Genomic DNA, 21519 nt, shown 5'->3' with positions numbered 1-21519 from the left:
GGGTCCACAGGGCAAAGTTACTGTTGTTCAGAAATTCCTGACACCAAGGCTGTTACATTAAACTCCTTGAGACAGAACAGGAGACATTTCTAAGGTGTTAAATCTGTACCTTAAAAGTTTCAGAATGCCCTCCTCTGTTCAGGGTTTCTTTCATCCTGTGTTAATTGTGTATTTGACTAAGGGAATCCATCAGGGTGCACTGTGACTCATTGGTTCCCTTTGGAGAACACATCGGAAGCTTCAGGGCAGGTGCAGGGAAGTGGTAAAGCACGCCCTCGATTGCGAAATAAAGGCTTCTGTGATTAGTGTGCTCGTACAACAAAAATCATTAATGATTCTCTAATTATACAAATGAGATAATTTTGTTGGAGAAAATGACTGAATGTTTTCTTCTATCAAGATCACGCCACGCAAAGCTGAGATGGCACCCTCTCCCACCATCCCTTCAATAAGCCATTTATTCATGTACTTCAGGAATGAGATCATTTGGTCAAAAAAAAAAAAAACTTTGATGAGGAGTGCATAACAATTGTACTGAATGGCCATTTGTGTGTTGGATGTGCGTGTCCTAATCACAAGATAGCAGAGAAGTGCAAGCCTGGCTAGCAGTAGGCCATGGGCCAAGTAAGTGACTGAAACCAGAGATGACAGAAGCGTGGAGTTGTTGTGAGGAAAGGGAGGAAGAAATGGAGCATTCTAAAAAGCAGGTTTGCAAGAACGGCATTTCTGTCAAAGCTGGTATACCAGTGTTGGAGTAGGAGACACATTCCAGCGGCCAGGGCCGGAGGCTGGTGCCAAGCAGAAGGGAGGGGATGTGACTGTTAAATTGGATGAGAAACCAAAGCAGACAGGACGTGGTCAGGGCAGGAGAGAGCATGGGCATCCTGGTCCAAGGAAGAAGAAGGAAGAGAAGAATGCTTTCTCAAGTCTCCCAGGGGCAAGAATGTAAAAGCTGGAGAATGGGGAGAGATTGCAGGTGTGAATTCACACCAGCTGTGGTTACCTGCACAAGATTTATACACAGTCAAGATAGCTGAAATCCTGATGCGAAGAGGGTAGATCACTTCCAGGTCCCACCCCTTCTTGAGGCGTTATTTATTGCCAGTGGACACTTACTGGAGAAGGGAAACTCATCTTCTTTGGAGGCTATTGCCTCTGGTATGTCTCCCATGATCCAGTAGATGGCCCTATACTAGTGTACACACAGGCAGAACTAACCGGACTTAGCAGGGTGTTTAAGAAAAGACAAAGTTGAGAGGGAGCATGTTGGGGGAGACATAGTTGAAGCTGAAGGAGGGAAATCTTGAGCAGATATGATCATATTTCATTGTACACGTGTTTTAAATTTTCAATAGTAAAGAAAAAACAAAACATCAAAGAAAAATTAGTGTAGTTTGCCTAGCCTTTTGCCATTTTTAACATGTTTTGCATTTCAAATAATTTTAGTAGACTTATTTTCAGCCATTGCTGTTTTTCAGAGACCACATACATACATCAGTGGTGGCTGAGTTCTTTTGTGGGTCTGCAGCTGAGTTCAGGATGGCTGGCTGGAAGTGAGGTACCATGGGCTTGGCTCGAATTCCCCACAGCCACCTGGGGATGATGACAGATTAAGCCAGGGAGAGAGGTCCCATGAGCTGAGAGGAAGGAAAGTTGTCTGCTGACGTGACCTAGCTGGGGAAAGCTTAGGAGATTTCAAAGTCTATTTTGTAAATCTTTAATATCTGTTCCCAATGCACGCTGGGATGTTTTCCAAGATTTGTGAGACTCTCCTTTGAAGAGTACTGAGCATGTGATAGGATGTCTGAGAGTCCTGTGTCTGTTTTCTCAAAGGAATATTCTGGCTTGATTAATGTTTAGCTTACACATAAGACACTGCGGAATGGGAAGCCTTGTTGGTCCAGAGAGACAGCTCAGCAGGTAAGAGCAGTTACTGGGCAAGACTGATGACTCCACTTCGGTCTCCAGGGCCATAAGTCGGGAGAGAACAAACTACTGTAAGTTGTCCCTTGACCTCCACACAAATATGCACTCTCTCTGTCTCTCTGCCTCTCTGTCTCTGTCTGTCTCTCTCCCTCTCTTCCTCTCTCTCTAACACACACGCACACGCACACACATGCACACGCACACTAAAGGAAGAAAACAGCATTACAATTAGTAAGGCAGTTACAGGAGTAGATGGATGACCTAACTTGAGATCCTGAAGCGGAATTCTGGTATTTCCTGTGATAAGAAAGAACGTGCTGAGCACCATCTAACCGCTTCCTGCTTCCTTCCTTGCTCTGGGACTCACCTGTTTTGGTGGAATTAAAATCAACACGACTGTACTTCATGGCCTTTCTTCATGCAAAGCTTCTCTGTGAAAATGCTTACTTCACTGAGTGGGCGTTTCTGTTGCCAGGGTCCCTCCTAAGAAACTTGAGCTTCCAGAAGGACTTGAGATGACCTGGGAACTAGACTTGAGTAGTCTCTGTTAGTCAGATCAGCCACTAATGTGAACGGCTGTCAGGGGACATATCAAATAGGAAACAGACAAGTAAACGGAGGCCTAGTCTTATGTTCACGTATTACTGCCCTTGATTTGAGTCCCCTGAGCACAGTAAGTCACAAGCTGGGTCCCCTAGGGCTATGCCCAGAACCGGTTTGTTTTGTTTGATTCATACCATTTAAAATCTTAATGTTGATGCCAGCCATTTTAGCAGCAGCAGCTTAATTATGTCTCCTGACCAGTTGTTATATGGTGGTCATAAGCTCATTTCCGGCATGGCGGTGATGGCATGTGGAACTGGTATGTGCTGCCCTTCTCTAGAATGGCAAGCTTGTGTTTGTCAAACTCTGCTCTCTCCACTTTGCACTACCTGTGCCAGAGCCTGTGACCCCAATTTCTATATATGAGAGTCCACATCTATGACCCCAGTAAAAACAATATTGCTTAGAATCACTACATTTCAGTCGACCCTCCCAAGTCCAAGGAACCCTCTAGCTAACAGGCCTGCGACTGTTGCCATCAACCCCTACCGCGGCCTGGCTCAGTGCCTGCCATTTGTGAAGGAAACACTCATCCCCTGCCATTCATGTGGCTAAGGCGGGGCACTGAGGGACTTGGGTAATTCTCTCAACAACTTTACAAAACAGATATTTTCCTCATGTTATAGCAGAACAGCCTCTGGCTCAGAGAGCAGCTTGATCTTCCCAAAGTAATACTATTTCTATGTGGCCATTCCCTGTTCTCACTCAGAATTCAGACTGGAACAGCCCTAACACTGTGTGAGAGCGGCCAGCCTGTGGGTGCTACAGTCACAGTGCCATGCACATGGTGTGGCAGAGGGTCTGACTCATGACATGCACCGGCCTGGAGCACCTGTCCACAGAAGGTGTGGCGAACACTTGGGAACACACTAGTGGAAAGAATCACCTTGAAGGCATTACGACCCAACACCCACTTACAACTGTCCCTCTAGGAAGCTGAGTGTTGTGGAAAGCATCAGACTGAACATCAGGGGCCCCAGATTCTATGCCTGGCTCTGGCCAGAGGACACATGGCTTTTCAAGGAAGTGTCCCCCTGTGAGCCTTGGAACAGACGCCGATGCAGATGGCGTGATTACATGGCACAGATGACAACCTGAAGATGCAGAGAGCCTAACTACTTACTGCAAACTCCCTTGCTCAGGAGAGCAAAGCCAAAGCAGAAACCAGGGCGAGGGAGGCTGGCCAAGTGCTCAAGCCTGCCTTGGAGTCACTCTAGGAAGACTGACTGTTAGGGTTTCTGTGGCCTGATAACCTCACATTGCAGGAAGCTCTGAAAAGACTGAAATGAAGGTCTTGCATTTTCCTCTGAGTTAGCCCTAGAGTCAGGGGCTGCTGAACAGAATCAGTAGATGGAGTTGAAATGTGGGCTATTAAGCCAGGGTTTATGATGTGAGTTTGTTAGGGAAACACAGAGGAAAACTGCATTACTGTGGCTTATGCTATCAGTTCTTTTGGGTTAACTTTGGAGTCCCGGATACATGTGAGACTATTTGGGAATAATATACAGGGTCACCCTATCTTCATTCCAGAAGTTTTATGTTTAACCTAATGGGAAATGTTGCTTCTTCTTTACAATATTTGTTGATGATAAATAACTTTGCTGAAAGGATGGGATTGATTGGTCTATAGAAATGAGTTTTTGTTTATGCTGATTCATACGCATGGCAAATAATCTGCCTTCTTTTCTTGTAACCACTTCTCATTGATCAATCTTTTGTGAGGAAATTGCTAATGAGCCTACTGCAAGCCTTAATCAGGGCACCACAGCTGCATGGGGTGTGGAGTTCTCTAAGTGTCATGGAGTCCCCTGCTTCAGGCTCTCCAGGCTGAGCAGGTGAAGGAGGCAGGGGTTCTCTGTTCTTGATGGCCATGTGCAGAATTCTGAGAAGGCACAAGGAAACTGTTCCATGTGGTACCAAGAGACAGGCTCTAGTGCTTTGGAATCCTCAGAAGCAAATGGGGTATGAATTATATATAAATTAAGCTACCATACTGATATGGCCAAGAAAGTATTGGCCAGATGGCGCTGAGTACAAATGACAATGACATACATCCTGTCATCGTTTTACTATTTATGAGTCAGCTGGTGGTAGGACAGGCTATCTCTTAGTGCCAGAAGGAAGCTGGGCCTTGCTCTCTCATTTTTATTTGACACTGGCCTTGATCTCCCTTATGCAACCCATTTCAATGGAGCCACCAAGACAGGACGGATTGGAATCCTACTGAACGGCTTGCGACTGTTGGAGATACAAGGGACAATTCTACTTCATTTCTCCTTTTTCTTTAGAAACATAATTCTGGTGTGCATTGCTTCCTGCTCAGGATCCTTTCACAAGTTTTAAAGAGATTCAGACAGATTTCAGGCTAGGTAAAATGTGTGCGGTCTGTTTGTCCTGTGCTTGGAGCCCTCCCTTGGAGGTTCTGGAGAAAAAGCAAGAGGTTTCAACAGCCACCTTGCAGTTCCCATTCTGCCCAGGTCTTTTGTTTGTTTGGAGGGACCTTTCTTTTCTGGAATGTCTAGCGGCCAAGAGGGAAGTAGACAGTTACCAAGTATTTGTGGGAAGTGTATCCCAGTGAGTGCTCAGTAATAGACTGTGGTCAACTGCGATAGTTTCCAGGTGGTGACTGCATGTAATTAGACCACGAAGGCAAAACCATTTCTTAACCAATTTATAGGGCAACCAGTAATGGTGCAGAGGACACAGAGCTTGGACTACATCAGGGGCTTGTGGCTTTCAGTGCTCTTGGTACCAAACTAGGGACTCTAGGAAAGTTCATTCATCACCCTAGGTCTCAAGGTTCTGGCTTGCTAAGTTGCAGGGGGAAGAGGGGGAGACATGGCTGACTAGCTCATTCTCACAACACACACAGTCTACACCTTACGGAGCCTTTAACAGATTTTTGCCTCCAATAAACCCTTAGATGGGAAGAACAGGGCACTAGTTTACAAACAAGAAATGTGAGTTCTTGGGCTCAAGACCAAAAGGGCTACCACAGGGAACTCAACCCAACTGCAGGCTTGAGTTTTCAAGGCACCATTGTTTTGAGTGTCAATGGTGATCTGCTTTTTAGGTACCACTTCATTCAGTATCTGTGGATTCTGGTTTTTAGATTTCCCGATAATGACCACTTGAAGAATGTCGGATTTATTACCCGCCTCATATCTTTTTCCTCTTTCAGAATCACAATAGCTATTTTCTCCGATTCTGGGTCTTAGACTGTGGTCTGAAACCATCGTCAGTAGTGGAGGAATTAGAAATGTAACTCTCAGGCCTGACCTCACATCAAAGTTAGCAATGAGTGGGGTGAGCCTAGGAAGCTCCCCTGAGGACTGCTGTCCTGACCTGATGTGTGTTGCTCCCTAGCAACAGGCTGGTACTTGCCAGTTTCTCACTTAGTGCACTAAGAAAAATGCACAGTGCCAACTTCCTTTGAGTCCCAGTACCAACCAGACCCAAGCATTCTGTACATGCATTTTTGCAATGCTCAAACCTGTAGCTCTGAATCCTTCATAAAAACCACAAAATGCTACACTTATGTGTAGTGGGCAGTCATTTCAGCTTTGATCTAGAAGTTCCAACCCCCATTGAGGCTTCAGTAACTGTCACTCCTACAAGGCAGGATCAAGAGAGGACCCTGAAGACCCGAGATCCGGATGGGCCAGCTCTTTCTGTTCCTGGACTCTGGACAGTGGAGGTGGACCGAGCAGAGATCCAGAGAACACTGCTGGACTGCGGCGATACACCATCCCCAGACCCTGCGACCTACCTATCCCTTCATTTGTAAGTTACCCACTAAATAAGCCTTCCTTTTAACTATGTGGCATGGCCTTAATAATTTCACCAATACTTATGTTTGTCCTTGTTACTTTCTTCAAGTCTACTTGGAATCTGAAAATATCTTAGACACCAATTCTTTAGTCCAACATATGGGAATCCTTGAGATAAGCTGAATCCAACTGAAATAGAGATTTAAAATAGAGCAAATTCATTATTTATTCAAAGTGGTTAATGCTGTAAATTCCTTAGAAGGTACTTTCCCATCTATTGCATCCAGTCTTACTCACTCCTGAAATACCAGTAATTTCAGGAAATAATTTGTGTTTACTTGATACTAATTTACAATCAAGATTCTTGTCTTCTCTAATGAAGAAAGAATATTTTAATGATAAAGCTGATATATATATATATATATATATATGTATATATATATATATGATTTCTCTTTTAGGATTTATTTTATATAGTATTCACTAAGTATAGTTATGTTTATAGCAAATGTTTGGAGTTTAAGGTCATTAAGATTTTATTGAAATACATTCATTTTCATTACTTTTCTGTTTGAAGCATAAAACCTCTGGGGATATTAAGTGTAAATATGGACTCTGATTCCCATCACATTCATATTTAAATTAAGCATGTGAGTGTGTGTATACATATATATGAACATATATTGCTTATTAGTTTAGGGTACTAGTTTAAGAATCCTCTGTGATTTTTAAAATATGCATTTTGAATCAAATTTGCTAAGAAATTTTCACAAAGGGAGAAGTACAATATTGCCAGTCACAAGCAAAAACCTTACACATTTCCAAAATTTACTGTTTTTCCACATCAAAATAACACAGCATCATCTTCTGCCCTTTTGAGAGCAGCAGCCTGGGATGGCAAGCCCACATCCTGCATGCTGCTTCTGCTATTAATGTGCTTACATAAGCAAGAGTAGTTTCTCTGTGGAAGCACTGGACTTTGAGTCACCTGACTGATGGACTGGCATACAGCTTGCACAGCACTTGTGGAGTGACAGCAGCTAGTGAGTGACGGATTTAATGAGATCATTGACTTCAGCCCATCACAGAACTTCAATTATTTTATGTATCTGCCTTAGGTTTTCTGTGGCATCACTCACTAGAAAAGCTACATTGAGGTATATGAAGACTGACAAGCAAATTTCCTCCATGCTTTTTGAAGACACAGATTGCACATAGAGATTATTGGAAAAGTAGTATATGGGGACACCAAGCCTAAATTTTATTATACATATGTGTATGATTTCATTATATGTATGGAATGAACAACTGTGTCCCTGCAGTAAACATGCACTTGACACATGCATGCACCCACAGACATGCTTGCTCGTTTGTCTCTTGATCTGAGGAATAACTTTCTCGGAGTTTTATAAAAAATACAGTATTTTCCTTGATATTTTAGTTGGGGGTGTGAACATTGTCATTGCTTCAACCCAGGATTTGCTCAAAACTCAAGAACCCCAAACCTCTAGCAGGAGGGCAGCAGCCAGCTCTTTAGCTGATGCATTCGAATCTGTCACGTTTTGAAACTAGTTTTAACGGAAGGAATGACTCAGCAGCACTGGGCCACTCCGAGTCGTGCCAGCTTGTGTGACTTCACTGGAACTATTTGGTCCCCAAAATATAAATTTGTGGGAAGTCAGCAAGGGACAATGAAGACTAACTTCCTTGGACTCCTCATCAAAAATACAGAAACAATAATTCTGGAGTTTCTGAATGACAACGGTTAGTTAAAACAAAAAGCTTATAAGGAAGAAACTAAAAGCTTTGAGGAGGAAGATAACAACGAAGTAGAAAAGTAAGAATTCATTTCTATATGATTAAACAAGAAATAAAAACTAACTTCAGTTTGGTAGAGGTGTGTGTGTGTGTGTGTGTGTGTGTGTGTGTGTGTGTGTGTATGTGTGTGTTTCTCATGGTATGCTTACTCATCAGGTAGGTCCAAATCTTAATCAGAATCACAGTCCACAGGAGGTCTAGAGTGCGTGTCCCAAGTAATTAATCTAGTATAATTAAAATAGCAGAGGTGCAAACTGAGGCCCCACATACCTTATTAGTTAAATTGACAAACTGGCAGTGAGTAACAGTGAGGCCAGACCCCCACAGCCCTTCACTGCTGTTCTCAGGGGCAGCAGAGTGTCAGCCTGCAGGAAGTACAGGGATGGTAAGGGAAGCCCTGCTGTGCCCACACACCATGAACTTTCATGGAAACGCTTTGCCCAGCCAGGATCTTCCGGAAGATCCTTTCAGTTACCCCAAGCATGACCTAAGTTAGCGACTTCTCATTGCTACCTCTTGGTGGCCATTCCCCATTTTGTCAAACACACACATCTAATGTCTCCCTTAGTGCAGTCACCCTGCAGAGCCAGCTACAGGATGAGAAAGTTGTCCAGATTCAGCAGCCGTTCTGTAAGTCAGTGGCTACTTCCTAATGTCCTCATTAGCTCAGACTTTTTAATTACCACTCTGCTGACACTGCCCTCAGAGACAATGCCACATGTATGTTAGTTAAGTAGACTGGCAGTTAGCTTGTCTTCTTGATAACTGACAAAGACGTTAGGGGCTAATGCCAAGTCAGGCTCTGGCCGGTCCTGTCCCCTCCCTGCTGTGTCATTGTTTATGCTCCGTTAAGCCGTTTTCATTGCACCTTATGGGCCAACAGAACATCCAACCTAGAGGCTGCATTTCTATCCATTTACGGGCAGCATTACTGACTATACAGCAATCTCTTTCCATGTCAAATCACCTCGACACTTGCTGCAGATAAACAGAAACTAAATTGGGCAAAATTTAAGTTTAAACATCTCAAAATTTCACACCTTTTATTAACCCCGTCATATTTTGTTTTACAGGACACACCAATGATAGTGTTTCTCATTTTCAAGAAAATATGCTTCATAGCTCTTACTTAAAGCTTTTTCTTTTCTCAATCAAATTATGTTATTTTGACTCACTGTATTAAGTCCCAGAGTTCTCTCCTTTCGGCCTTGCTTCGTGCTTTATTATTTATTTTCACATACAGCACACATATACTGGCATCACGCAGAAATCGGTGGGGCAGAGATGAGGGGCATTTTGATGCTCCTCAAATCTGTACTAATAACAGCTCTATTTAGACAGGCTAAAACAGCTGTTGGAAAGGGCTCTGAACCCAAAGGGCTACCAGGTCAAAGTATACAGGCAACTGGAAACATATGGAGTGTTCACTTACCTGCTTCTGCTCAACAATTATTTCCAGGTCTTCATCACTGCTTAGCTTTCCATAGCCTTGTTCTTTACTTTTCTTGTGAAAGAACAATTTTAAATATAATTTAGTTTCTTTTCATTGAAAATCTTAATTCCTACTTAATAATTCTTAAAGACAAACTTTATTTAACTCTTTCTTGACATTAGTCTCTCGTGTACAGCAAACCTCCATCTTAACCTGTGCGTTGACTCTGCTTATTCTCTTGCATCCAAAGGAAGCCTTCAGTCCTTTCTCAATGCCCTGTTTCGTTCTATAGATTCACAAGACTCTCTCACACTCTGAGATAAACAAGCAGCCCTTTGAAGACTCTTAGTACATTTTTCTCAAGAACAGAAACTTCATTTAGAATTATACTATTCTTAAAATGTCAACTATTGCGTTATATTTTAATGCCTTATATATTTTAAGAAGAGAAGTGTTGTATAACCCAGACAACAAACTCTCAGGTTTTTAATATTTCAGTAAATCACATGAATACTAACATTGAAAATAAATAGTGATTTTAACAGATAATATTAGTTTCAAAATTAGGTAGTTTACAAAGTTGGAAGAGTACAGACATATATATCTCTAAGTGTGATTTAGGGCCACTTCATTATTTATTGTTGTGACTGGTCCTAATGACCACTCTCTACCCATCTTTACTACAGCAAATTTTACAAATACAAGTTCTAAGGCTGGAAAAGCAGTCTGACCATAACAATCGTCTCACAGTTGTGTTGCAGAAAAATGGTAACATATTTAGCTTTTTTTCTCCCTAGTGGGAATGTCAGAAGTATAATGAGACTTCTTCACACCAATGGCAAATGTAGGTAAAGGCCATTACAAACTTTTCTGTTGTCCAAAGTTGAAAACAAAACAAAAAGCAGCCAAACAAAAACCACTTTGCTTTGGATGCTATCCTCACAAATGAGAATGAAGAGAATTAGATTTCTAAAACTTCGTTCTATGGTGTCATATTAGCACTGGTCCTGCACATCAGTGCCATGACACAAGACTTCTTTACTGCAGAACATTGTCTTTTTCTCCTCCTTACAACATTTCAAAATATGAATTCTCATATTTCTCCCACCGCATAAATATATCTCTTAATTTGTGTCATTTACTGTAATACAGAGATCAGATATTTCAAGTATTGGGATGCATAAATACCGCTCCCCCCCCCCAACTTCATCCACACATAAATAAACTTCAACAATTAGGGCAGAACAAGTGGTCACAGTGTTCCTCTCAGATATCATTCTTGTCTTCATCTGAGATTCCATTTCAAGATGGATGGGAAACAAAATGAACAAGTTTGGTTTGAGCCAAGCTGGCTTCCTGTCTCTTGGCTTTTGGGTCCTCTCAGCCCAGCATTAGCTTTGAGACATTATCTACAGTCCCTCTGCCACACAGCCTCAGAAATTCCTTTCCCAGTATTGATCTGTATACGTACCAAGTAGCTCATCTGCATGACCCGATTTCTGGACAAAAGGGCATTAAGTAGAGATGGAATGTGAGTCCTTCCATCCATTTCACTGTCAGACATCCCAGAATTCTTTGCACCAGCGGCAGTGGCTTCATTGCCAGAACTTGCTGACCAGAGAACCACAGATCTTGCCCGGCAACATTATTAATAATGTACAACAATAATTGAAGTATTCCTGCATCACTGTCACGCCTTTGTAAACATCCTGAAATTTTTGGCTACTTCAAAAAGCCATGGATGTGAAATTTTCTTTTCTTAATTTTTATCATGCACTTTTATGCTTCCTGACTGCTGTTCCTCTTTAATGATTTTTAAAAACCCATCTATTATTTATTACATAAATTTTGTATTTAATCCCTTACGTATGAACTACTCAGTCTCTTGGTCATAGAAACTCTCAATTTCCCCATTTAAGCCCCTGCCTCTGACTTTGCTGACAATTTCTGCTAATAGATATAACAATGCCAGCACACAGAGAACATAATCACAAATTGCAATATATATTAATATTACATTTCACTTTCCCCACGTAATCCCAACTCTGTCTGATTTAGTAGCACATTTTCTTGGGAAGAGGGGTCAGGAAAGGAGAGTATGTCCACAACTACTCTCAGTAGAAGTTGCCATTTTCCAGGATTGGGAGGAGGCATTTGGAGTTCTGATTCTTGTGCCTAAGCCTCTAGTCTCTACGGGACACAGAAAGCGCACAGACAGCAGCCTTGCAGCTTTCTCCTAGAATCAAGCATCATTTTCAAGTCTACCCCATGACCCAGGGGCACTCATACAGTCACTCACTTACTGATATCTAGTGCGAGCACAATCCTCTTTCAAGCACTGAGCTGCCCACTTTGCTTAGCTGAGCCAAAGGCGGGGTCTTCAGCTCTCCTCCCTCCTCCCAGCCGGGAAGCCCTGGCTTCTTCCTAAGCACTTTTGCCAAGCCCAGAACGCAAGTCCCTGGCTTCTGCAAGATCTTGCACATCAGCCAGAGGAGTGAATCAGGAGGAGGAAGAAAGCTAATCTGTCCACTGTCCAAGTGTGAAGGGGCGGGGCTTATGTGGGAGGAGAAGCCACAGGGTAATCGCGTCCTGCGCTCCACCCACAGCTCTGGCAAGACGCAGAAGCTGAGGGTTTCAACTGAGGCAGAGAAATGAGGCCCCTCACCGCCCAGCCTTCTCAGGGGGTGCTTGCCTGCCGTCACTTTCGTGCACTCTTAACTAAGTGCATCTGAGGAAGAAGCGTTAGTGCCAGGGAGCTAAGGGGGAAAGAACTCAAGGTGGAGAAAAGAGGCGAAAGGAGCCTCCCGGTTTGCTGACAGTGTCTCCCTGCCTATGAAAAGCTTTGAGCCCAGGCTGGCTGTCATGTCTGAAACTCCAACACACAGTGTCTCTTATCTTCCCCCGGCATCCCGAGTGACATCATTCTGAATTCTATCTCACTAGCTTGAAACAAGATTGCCGGTTCTTTGTTCGTTCTGGCACCCTTCGGAATGCTATCCAGCCAGATCACATCTGTGGTTTCCTTAAGAACCTCCTACATGGCAACTGAACTCTGCCCTGCTCACACTCCCACCCTCTCCTCACCCCGATGCCCTGCTTCTCTGTCCCTCCACCCTTCCTTCCACAGAAGTAGAATTGAAAAATGGATGTCTTCACTTGAATTAAATAAATCACGACACTTGGGAACTTGTATCACAATGCTATTGTGGAAATTATTCCAGAGGAAAAAGACTGGGCAAAATTATAACAATATCAATAGAAGTTGATGCCATAGTGAGTTTACAAACGAAGGCACTTACTTGTGTCAGAATATGAAATATAACAATAATAATAGTAAGTCTTTGAGCTGGGGATGTAGCTTGGTGGTAGAACACTTACTGAGAATACATGAGGCTGTGGGTTCAACCCCCAATACTACTAAAAAAAATTAAAAGGGAGTTTCAATTGAAAGATATTAGCTGTTTGTGGACTGAATTAAAAGTATTCTTCATACTCACGAGGAATGGGACTTTCATAGGAAGTTTTGAAAAAGGAAAAAGTATGCATGGTCTATCTAACAGATCAATTGCCCCCAACTGTAGTTTTTGCCCAACTATAGATGTCAATATGAAGGTAAAGGCTGAATATTTCACATAAGTACTTCAAAAAATGGTTTATCATTATTTAGTTACTGCTTCATGATATACAATAGGCATATACTTACTTAAGCAAAAGTCACACACAGAATTAGCAATCCAGTGTCAGGAAGCTAAGAGTTTCCCATTGCCATTTTAGCTCTCAGCCTCAGAGCTGTCTGGGGTCAATTCCTGTGTCCCCCAGTGTCCTCTGTCTTTAATCTCTTCTCTGCCACCATTCTTCCCACTGCCAACAAAACTACTTAGATGTGATTTCCTCACATCCCCGTTTCTCCCGTCTCTTCACTGTTAAGCTAGGAGGAACGGTCCACACTCTCTCTTGGCCCTTCTACATCCACCACAGTCAGGGTGATTATCGAATTGACTATCAAACAGAAAGGGTAAGGAAGACAGTGCACACACAAGGTCTCTGGTGGGCTTGTGGTGTCTTTGGAAAGTTCTGCCAAGTAGAAACATCTACTCGACCATTTGGTCATGTGTATCCGTACCTAAGAAGAGAGGTAGGGCTATACGTCTAGGTGGATGGATAAGAAAACGGCAGGGTAGGTGAGCTCACGAGACAGAAGAAATGAAGACGTGTTCAGAAGCCTAGAGGGCAGCTCTCCTTTAACAACAATCAAAGGGAGAGGGCACATTATAGGGTGAGATGGAGACTAAGGGGAGAGTGCCCAGTGCTAAGGAGGCGAGGGTGGGAACTGGAACCTTTCCTTGAGTGAGGTGTCAGAAGTCACCAATGAGCAGGGAGAGAAGCAAAGACGGATGGCAGATGCAGTGATGGGTACCCGGGTCATGGGCTGAAGCCGCTGAGAGGATTCATCATCCCTCAGGAAAGCTGAGATGTGAAAGGGGGAGCGAGGAGGCCGCTTCAAAGACAAAGATGTGAAGAAAGATTACGAGAAGAGTCAAGCGCCCCCAGTCTGCCTTTATGTACAAGTCCAGAGCACATTTACAACTCAAGAAAAATAAGCAAAAATGCTGGAAAGTTGAAAACACAGATGGCAGAGAGAAATGGGGGGTAAGGGCGGGGGTGGGGCAGAAAACAGGGGCAAAGACCTTTCGTACAAAGTGACTTCTCTTTTACAATCACGTGTGAAGTCTTTGAGAAAAAAAAATCTGGAAGATTCCATACAAAATGCTAAAAGTTATTTTTCTCTGAGAGAAAGAATTAGTAATGACCCATGCCTTCTTCTTTAAACTTTAGAGCATTTTTCTGAAATAAAAAAAGAATTTTATCATTCAAAAAAAGAAAGAAAATTTGACTGCTTAAGAGAGCCAAGTGTCTGCTGTAGGGAAGGCTGCAGACATCACGGAAAGGAGCCTGCACGGGCTCTGCCCTTCTCTGAGTTGTCACTGGGAGGGCTCTGATTTCTCTCCTTAAGCAGACAGCGTCAGGGCACAGCCATCGCAACGCTCTTGTGGTGAGTGGTGCAGGATGGTGGCATGAATTTGCTATTGTTCATTGTGTTTAGTGTGCCTTCCACGATCTGACAGTATTTCGGTCCTGTGTCTTTTTCTTTTTTAAGGTCCACGGTGTCAGCATAGCCACAGAGGACATTGCTGAAACAGCCAAAGAAGTGATGAAAAGAAAAAACAGGAAACAGGAAGGATGGTCTCTACCAAATGCAAAGGCTGATACCTATCAACTCTTCCTAGGTTGAAGTCCTAAGTCGGCTTCTTAAATAGACATGAAATGTATAGTTGTCAAACCTCTGGTTTTATTTCATTCAAATTCAGGTAGGGAAATGTCATTGTTACAGAGGTTTATAGTAGAAGGTTAAATGTTAGACTAAAGTGTGTGTGTGTGTGTGTGTGTGTGTGTGTGTGTGTGTGTTTACATGTGTATGTGTGCTTGTGCACTCGTGTTGTGGTAAATCAGAGTGGCCACAGGACTCACTGTTTTATTTTACTTTTGGATCAGACTTGAACAAACAGGACACATGGTCCACAGACTCACTTCTGAAGAAGGCATATTACCAAGTAAGAAGAGAATACAAAGACCTCAAATACGTTGTGACACTTTAAACTGCATTTAAAATCATGCATAAGCTCAAATATTTAGTAGTCTTTCCTACTTTAAGGCTAACTCTAATAGGGGAAACAGCATCAGTAACTGGGTGAGGACATGGCCATGAAGCCCAGTGGTTTTTACTTTAGCCTGGCAGACTTCTCTTTATGCTGGCTTTTCTTGACTTTTTTTTTTCTTTTTCATGGTCTCTCTGTATAGCCCTTGTTAGCCCAGAACTCGATATATAGAACAGGATGGCCTCAAAGTCATGGAAATCTGCCTGCCTCCTTGTCCAGGGTGCCGGGAATAAAGACAAGTGCCACTGTGAGCCCTGGCTTTTCTAGCTTTAAAGTGGCTCTCGGACAGTATGACAATAAATGGTCTAGATTCTACTCCCAGCCTTTCCTGTTCCTTGCTTCCTCCTGTGTCAGCTCCAATGTCTGCAGTGCTTATTTTGAAAAATAATACACGCTACCACATTTCTACATATTCTTTCAAGGATTATTTTTTAAATCCTGCAATGCAAAGCCATTGTTCTGTTAAAGTTCCAAAGTGGGTGCACTAACCACTCAGGATTTTCTTCTCTCTAGCAAGTCATTGCTTGATTTGAAAATCAGAGGGCTTGCTGTATTCTTAACACTGAGTGCTGGAGACTGGTCCCATCCCTAGGATTATCGAGGAGGATTTCTGATCAAAGGCCTAGGATTTTTATAGTTCTCAGGCAAGAGCAAGTGATCAAACAACTCGACTCTTGGAGACAAATGTATGTTGTGATAGGCAGTGTCAGCGGATGCTAATTACCGACCTCATTCTATATCCTTTGATCTCAGTCTCCCCACATACGACAACCAGCAAATGGCTTCCCTGTGCTCTGGAATACATGGCAGCACTTACCCCAGGGTCATACCCCCGGACAGAGCTGGAACCACTCATGGCTTTCTAGAGAGACCACACTGGGTTAAGGAACACCACTTTGGGTGTCACACTGAGGTCAAGTAGACAGCAAACAAAACTTAAATTTGAAATTTCAATTCTGTAAGAGTCAGTCGTGTGTTATATGGCTTTAAAGACAATAAAGAAACCATTTCTTAACTCTCCGACACCCAAAAAAGCAAACAAAAACACACTCAGAGAAACAGCAAGCAAAACTGATGTGCAGTTCACAGAAAATTCTAGGTCCACTTTTCTTTCACCTAGAAGGTTCTCTTCTCCACAAAAGTCATGCTCCTTAGAAGCTATAAATACAATGGATATAAATGAAAACATTTGACCTCCTAAAGACACAAATGATTGAAAAATTATATATTACCATCTGTGCATCTGGTATGATATCATCTTTGATGCTATTTCCAAGGTAAGAAGTAGCAAAGTTCTCCATTTTCACATCTCCCACCTAACATACCTGGTCCTTCGTGTGAGACGGTAAGGAGTAGGAGAGTAGCATTTCGGATCCCAAACGGTAACTGAATCTTACTATCTTATACCTCTTCCCTCCCTGCTTGACCCCAGAGCCCTCACAATTAAGAAAAGAGAAAACTCTCCCTGTTGCTTCTTTGAAATCTGAGAATTAAAGCCACTGCAGCTACAATTAAGACACAGTGATAACGTCCTGCACCAACAGCCCCATGACAACATTTATTCTCATATGTACCAACTCTGCACGGTGGGCATGAAGCCACGTGACACATCCTCAAGCACAGGTGCACTGACCCTGGGCCTCTCCATCCGGTCCTTTCTTTTCTCCCCGAGCACCTGGCCTCCCGCACCTGCTGCTGCTGTCTTTTATAACAACTGATCTGTGCATTATGCACTTAACACTTTGTGGCACAGAACTGCAGTATTTTTGCTTTAATGAAAAGAAAAAATATTCTCTGTCTAAGCCACATATTTTTTATTCACAAATCCAGCCCGGTTTTTGACATGTTGATGCAAACTTGATAAAAGCTTGTCATGCACCTTTGTGTGGAAACTGTGTGACAGATGGACTTGCAATCATTGTTTCTAATATAACCCAAATGGACTTAAAGAATTCATATTTTTCTTTAATTTTTATATACTTGGTACTTATCTGTGACAGTTCAGAATAATTCTTTTCTGTTCTTTTTTTTTTAATTTATTTTTATTTAATGTGCATTCGTGTTTGGCCTGCCTGTATGTCTGTGTGAGGTCCCCTGGATGTGGAGTTACAGACAGTTGTGAGCTGTCATATGGGTACTGGGAACTGAACCCAGGCCCTCTGGAAGAACAGTCAGTGCTCTTAACCACTGAGCCATCTCTCCAGCGCCCTCTTTTCTGTTCTTGACTGGAACTCTTTCCTGGAGGTCAGCCTGGCCCTCCCTCCGAGTCCTTGGCTCTCCAGGCATGTCCTCTCAGTGCTAGTTCTCTTCTGCCACTACTTTCACCAGGTTGCCGGGGATTTCTTTTCTTTACACCTCTTCTACAATGCTTAGAAGCTCACAATGACCTCGTTACACACAAGTCGTGGTCATTCCTAAAGGGCGGGCTTGCCTAGACTTCCTATTTCTCTTTATGAATGAGTATTTCTGGGCAACTAGCTATTGATGAGCTCTTCTGAGCCACAAGATATACAAAATCAAAAAGACCTGGGGCCACAGATGGTTTGTTTACCCACTGAGCATGTGAAAATCAGTTAAGAAATAAAAGCAGCAAAGCCTAGAGGACATTTAGCAAAACCCAAATCACGTATGTTATTATGAAGGTATAAAATATTAGCAACAGCTAATGAGTGACTGGATGGCAGCCTCTACTGAAAGACCAACTTGGAATAACTTAAGCAGATGACTGGAAAACGACTCCAAGTATTCTGTGGCTCTCGGAGGAGGGGATTTGATGTTTAGGGGCTGTGTACTTGAGTAACAAAGGTCACCGTGAGAGGCTGCAGGACAGAACACATCACACTGCCAGTCAGGCATCGGATGAGTTTGCTCAGGCAAAGCCACGTTAGAAAGGCCCTGAGGTTGTTTCGTGTAGACACTTTTGTAACTAGGAATGTTAACTTTGGTCAAGCTGAGAGCAACATCATCAGATTGGTGCCATGTGCAGTCTATTCTTGCTAAGGGTGGGGAATGGGCTGGAGAAAAGGAGGCTGAGGCAATGAGAGAAGCTGGGAGCCACTGAGGGGTCAGCATGTGACTGGCAGCAACCTGGTAAGATGTGGGTTGTCAGAGGCAGTTGACCACACACCAATTTCATAAGCACATGCTTAATCCATCACCTTTTTCACAATTGACTTTACAAGGCATGTAATGTCTCCATTTCCTTTAGTCAGGTTCAAACTTTCAGTAAATGGGCTGAGGATAAGCCTAGAAATTCACTTGATGCAGTAATATATAATTATTTCAGGAAAAAAATAATGGAACAAAGAACCAGAGAGAGAGAGAGAGAGAGAGAGAGAGAGAGAGAGAGAGAGAGAGAGAGAGAGAGCGCTTTGACAAACAGGAATGTTTGTAAGTAGTGATGAACACATTTGCACTCTGTGAAGCCCTGAGCAATGGTTCAACTTTTCCTGTTGTCTCTAGCTGATGGAACAGAGCCTGTTTTCAGAAACACAATGTGAAACTGTGCTGTGAAGCATATGAAAGGATTTATTGTGGGGCGGCTTGGGGGAGCATCAACAAGAATTCTTTGTGTAAATCCAGAACTGAGCTGCTGCTGGCAGTGGGTAGAAATACTGAACTTCTGGGGTTGGGGTAGGGGTAGGAGTAACAGCATGCTAGGCTGGGTGGGGAGGAATACTGAACGGCAGCATATTTCAGTGTATTTGCAAATGTGTTTCAAAGGAACACATTAGCTTTAAAACAGTGAGAACCAGCTGTTCACAACACTGCATTGCGTTCCACCTGCACTTCACCTGCCAGAGGCGGAAACTGCTTAGTGGGAGAAAACTTGAGTGTGATCCTGTTTGACCACACCATTTATCTTCCGGCATGGCATTCATTGGTTGGGGGCCTCCTGACTCATTCAGCCTCTTTCTGGCTTTGGTTGGGTGGAGGATACTTTTGGTAGAAATAATTTAACATAATTCCATGTTGCCATCAACACATGGAAGAATATTCAGCTCTATGTGCTCATTCTCTGATCTTCAGAAGGGATGTCTCTATGAAGACTCACACTGAGGACTAGCCATTTCTGATGCACAAGGTTAAGCCAGCATGGACCGGGGAGAGGCTCACGAAGTCCCGCCCCTATCTGAGGAGCTATTAGCAATTGCTAGCAGCTGTGGGAGGGAGAGGCAATTTTCTCCGGGGATGTGGGCCCTGACAGGGTAGCCACATGCACTTGTAGACAGTCCTACAGCTGGGCACATATAGACAACACTAAATGCGCTTGGTATTTGGTGGTGGGCATGGGAGAGCACATGAAATTGGGAGGGAAATGTATGTGGGGCAGAAGAGAGGAGGAGCTGGAGGAGGAGTGGGATATATTTGGATCAGATGCAAATATATTCCATGCATGTATAAATACTAAGTAGGGGTTGGTACTCACCCGAGAGCACTGTGAATGTTACCTGGAAGCAGTCACAATCTCCAATTAGTTTCCCAGAGTGAGCGACATACTGATTTAGTACTAAGAGACGGAATGACTGACACATGATCCCTGTGGATGCCGTTTTGGATGGAGGCAGATCCTGGTTTCCACAAAGGCTGAAACCCCTGCTGTCTTGTATAGTGGTCCTGAGTAGTGAGTGTGGGGCCTTCGGGGCAAACTGAGTCAAGATTTAATAGGAATCACCACGGTTGCACCATAGCCTGATGGAACAATGTTTAAGCACAACAAAGTAACTCCTGATTGGAAATAAGAATAAAGTACGTTATAAGCCTCTACCAGTGTAGGGGGATCCGCATATTTCCTTGAGTTTTTAGTTTGTTTTTGTTTTGTTTTGAGCTAGGGTCTTATCTCTGTACCGCAGGTTGGGCAGCGACTTGTGATCCTTCTCCCTCAGCCTCTCAAATGCTAGGGCTGCAGGTGGGTGCCACAGTGCCTGGTTTGCACTGTAGGTGCTCAGTAAATGCTTTCAATAAACAAATTGCTTTACAACAAAAGGCAATATTACCCCATCACTCTAACTTTTCTTAGAGTTTCTTGTTTCTTTTTTTACATTAAATTTATTTACTATTTGTGTGTGTGTGTGTGTGTGTGCAGGTATGTACCAAGGTGTGTGTGTTTGGATCAGAAAACAACTTTTGAGAGTCAGTTCTCCCCTTACACTGTGGATTCCAGGGTCACCAAGCTTGCAAGGCAAGTGTCTTTACTGCTGAGCCAACTCACCAGCCATGCTTCTTGTTTCTTAATACTATTACAGAAAAGTTGGATAGAAATGCTTTTGAATTATTATATCTATCCACAGACACAATACTATATGTATTTAGTACCAGATATAATAATACATATTATATATATTGGGAATCAAGAAACATTAAGGAAAGTTAGTGTGATAGGGTAATACTGTCCTTTGTTATAAAACAGTTTATTGAAAGTATTTACTGAGCACCTACAGTGCAAACCAGGTATAGTGGAGACCACCCGCAGCCCTAGCAACTGGGGGCTGCGGGAGGAGGATCATAAGTCACTGCCCAACCTGAGGTAGACCCTAGTGCATTCTCTCTCTCTCTCTCTCTCTCTCTCTCTCTCTCTCTCTCTCTCTCTCTCTCTCTCTCTCTGTGTGTGTGTGTCTATATTCCTCTGTCTCTCTCTCCCCCATGTGAAGATACTAATATGTGCATACCTATGAATTCTATACATTAATGATATTATAGTACAAAAACTGTGGTGGGTTGTATGGGAAATGTTTCCCATTGTCTTGGGTATCTGAACACTTGGTGCCCAGTCGATGGCACTGTTTGGGGAGGTTTATTTAGGTGTTCCAGTTTTGATTCCTGCTGCCTGCTGCCAGGCTGTTCCTGCTGTTATGGACTGTAACCCTCTGGAATCATAAGTCAAAAAAGTCAGCTTTGTCTTCTATAAGTTGCCTTGGCCACGGGGTTTTATCACAGCATCAGAGAAGTAACAACACAAACACTAGTCATTCTTTTGACTCAGCAATAGGCTGCGAACACCTCTCCATGTTACTACTCACCCATCCCCGGCATGCCTGTCTAAGTTCGCCAGACATTAGTGGCTTCCTGTTTAGAAGGTTTAAGAACCCAATCATCAGGATTAAGAGTCCAGTTAACCCTGGAGGCAGTAATGCAGCCAAAGACTATCTGCAAACCCTGTGGTCCCCGAGAGCCTTTCGGGAGGTCTGTGGAGTGGGGTGTGTTTTCATAAGCAGCCCTAAGGGCACTTGTTTTTCACTGTGCCGGCCTTCAC

At 43.1% G+C, this 21519-nt stretch overlaps 1 protein-coding gene across 12 annotated transcripts in view; it reads right to left on the bottom strand.

Annotated features, from left to right (window-relative positions):
• The window catches only part of Pex5l (peroxisomal biogenesis factor 5 like), a 212252-nt gene that overhangs the window by 143495 nt on the left and 47238 nt on the right, over positions 1 to 21519 (bottom strand). For 2 of the 12 annotated variants that reach the window (XM_016000347.3, XM_076573884.1), the window contains exons 1-2: positions 11021 to 12083; positions 9550 to 9621 (exon numbers count right to left, since the gene is read on the bottom strand). The exons of 6 other annotated variants lie outside the window; for them this stretch is intronic. In XM_016000347.3, coding sequence (XP_015855833.1) covers positions 9550 to 9621; positions 11021 to 11113 — 165 coding nt within the window. In that variant the 5' untranslated portion in view covers positions 11114 to 12083. Of the gene's footprint in view, positions 1 to 9549; positions 9622 to 11020; positions 12091 to 21519 lie in introns of those variants that run through there. 4 more of the 12 variants (XM_006971124.4, XM_042278939.2, XM_006971115.4 and 1 more) reach the window with 4 other exon arrangements.

Source organism: Peromyscus maniculatus, chromosome 6, assembly GCF_049852395.1.
Source record: "Peromyscus maniculatus bairdii isolate BWxNUB_F1_BW_parent chromosome 6, HU_Pman_BW_mat_3.1, whole genome shotgun sequence".
NCBI classification, from domain to species: Eukaryota; Metazoa; Chordata; class Mammalia; order Rodentia; family Cricetidae; genus Peromyscus; species Peromyscus maniculatus.
This window is presented reverse-complemented; position numbering and strand designations above follow the sequence as displayed.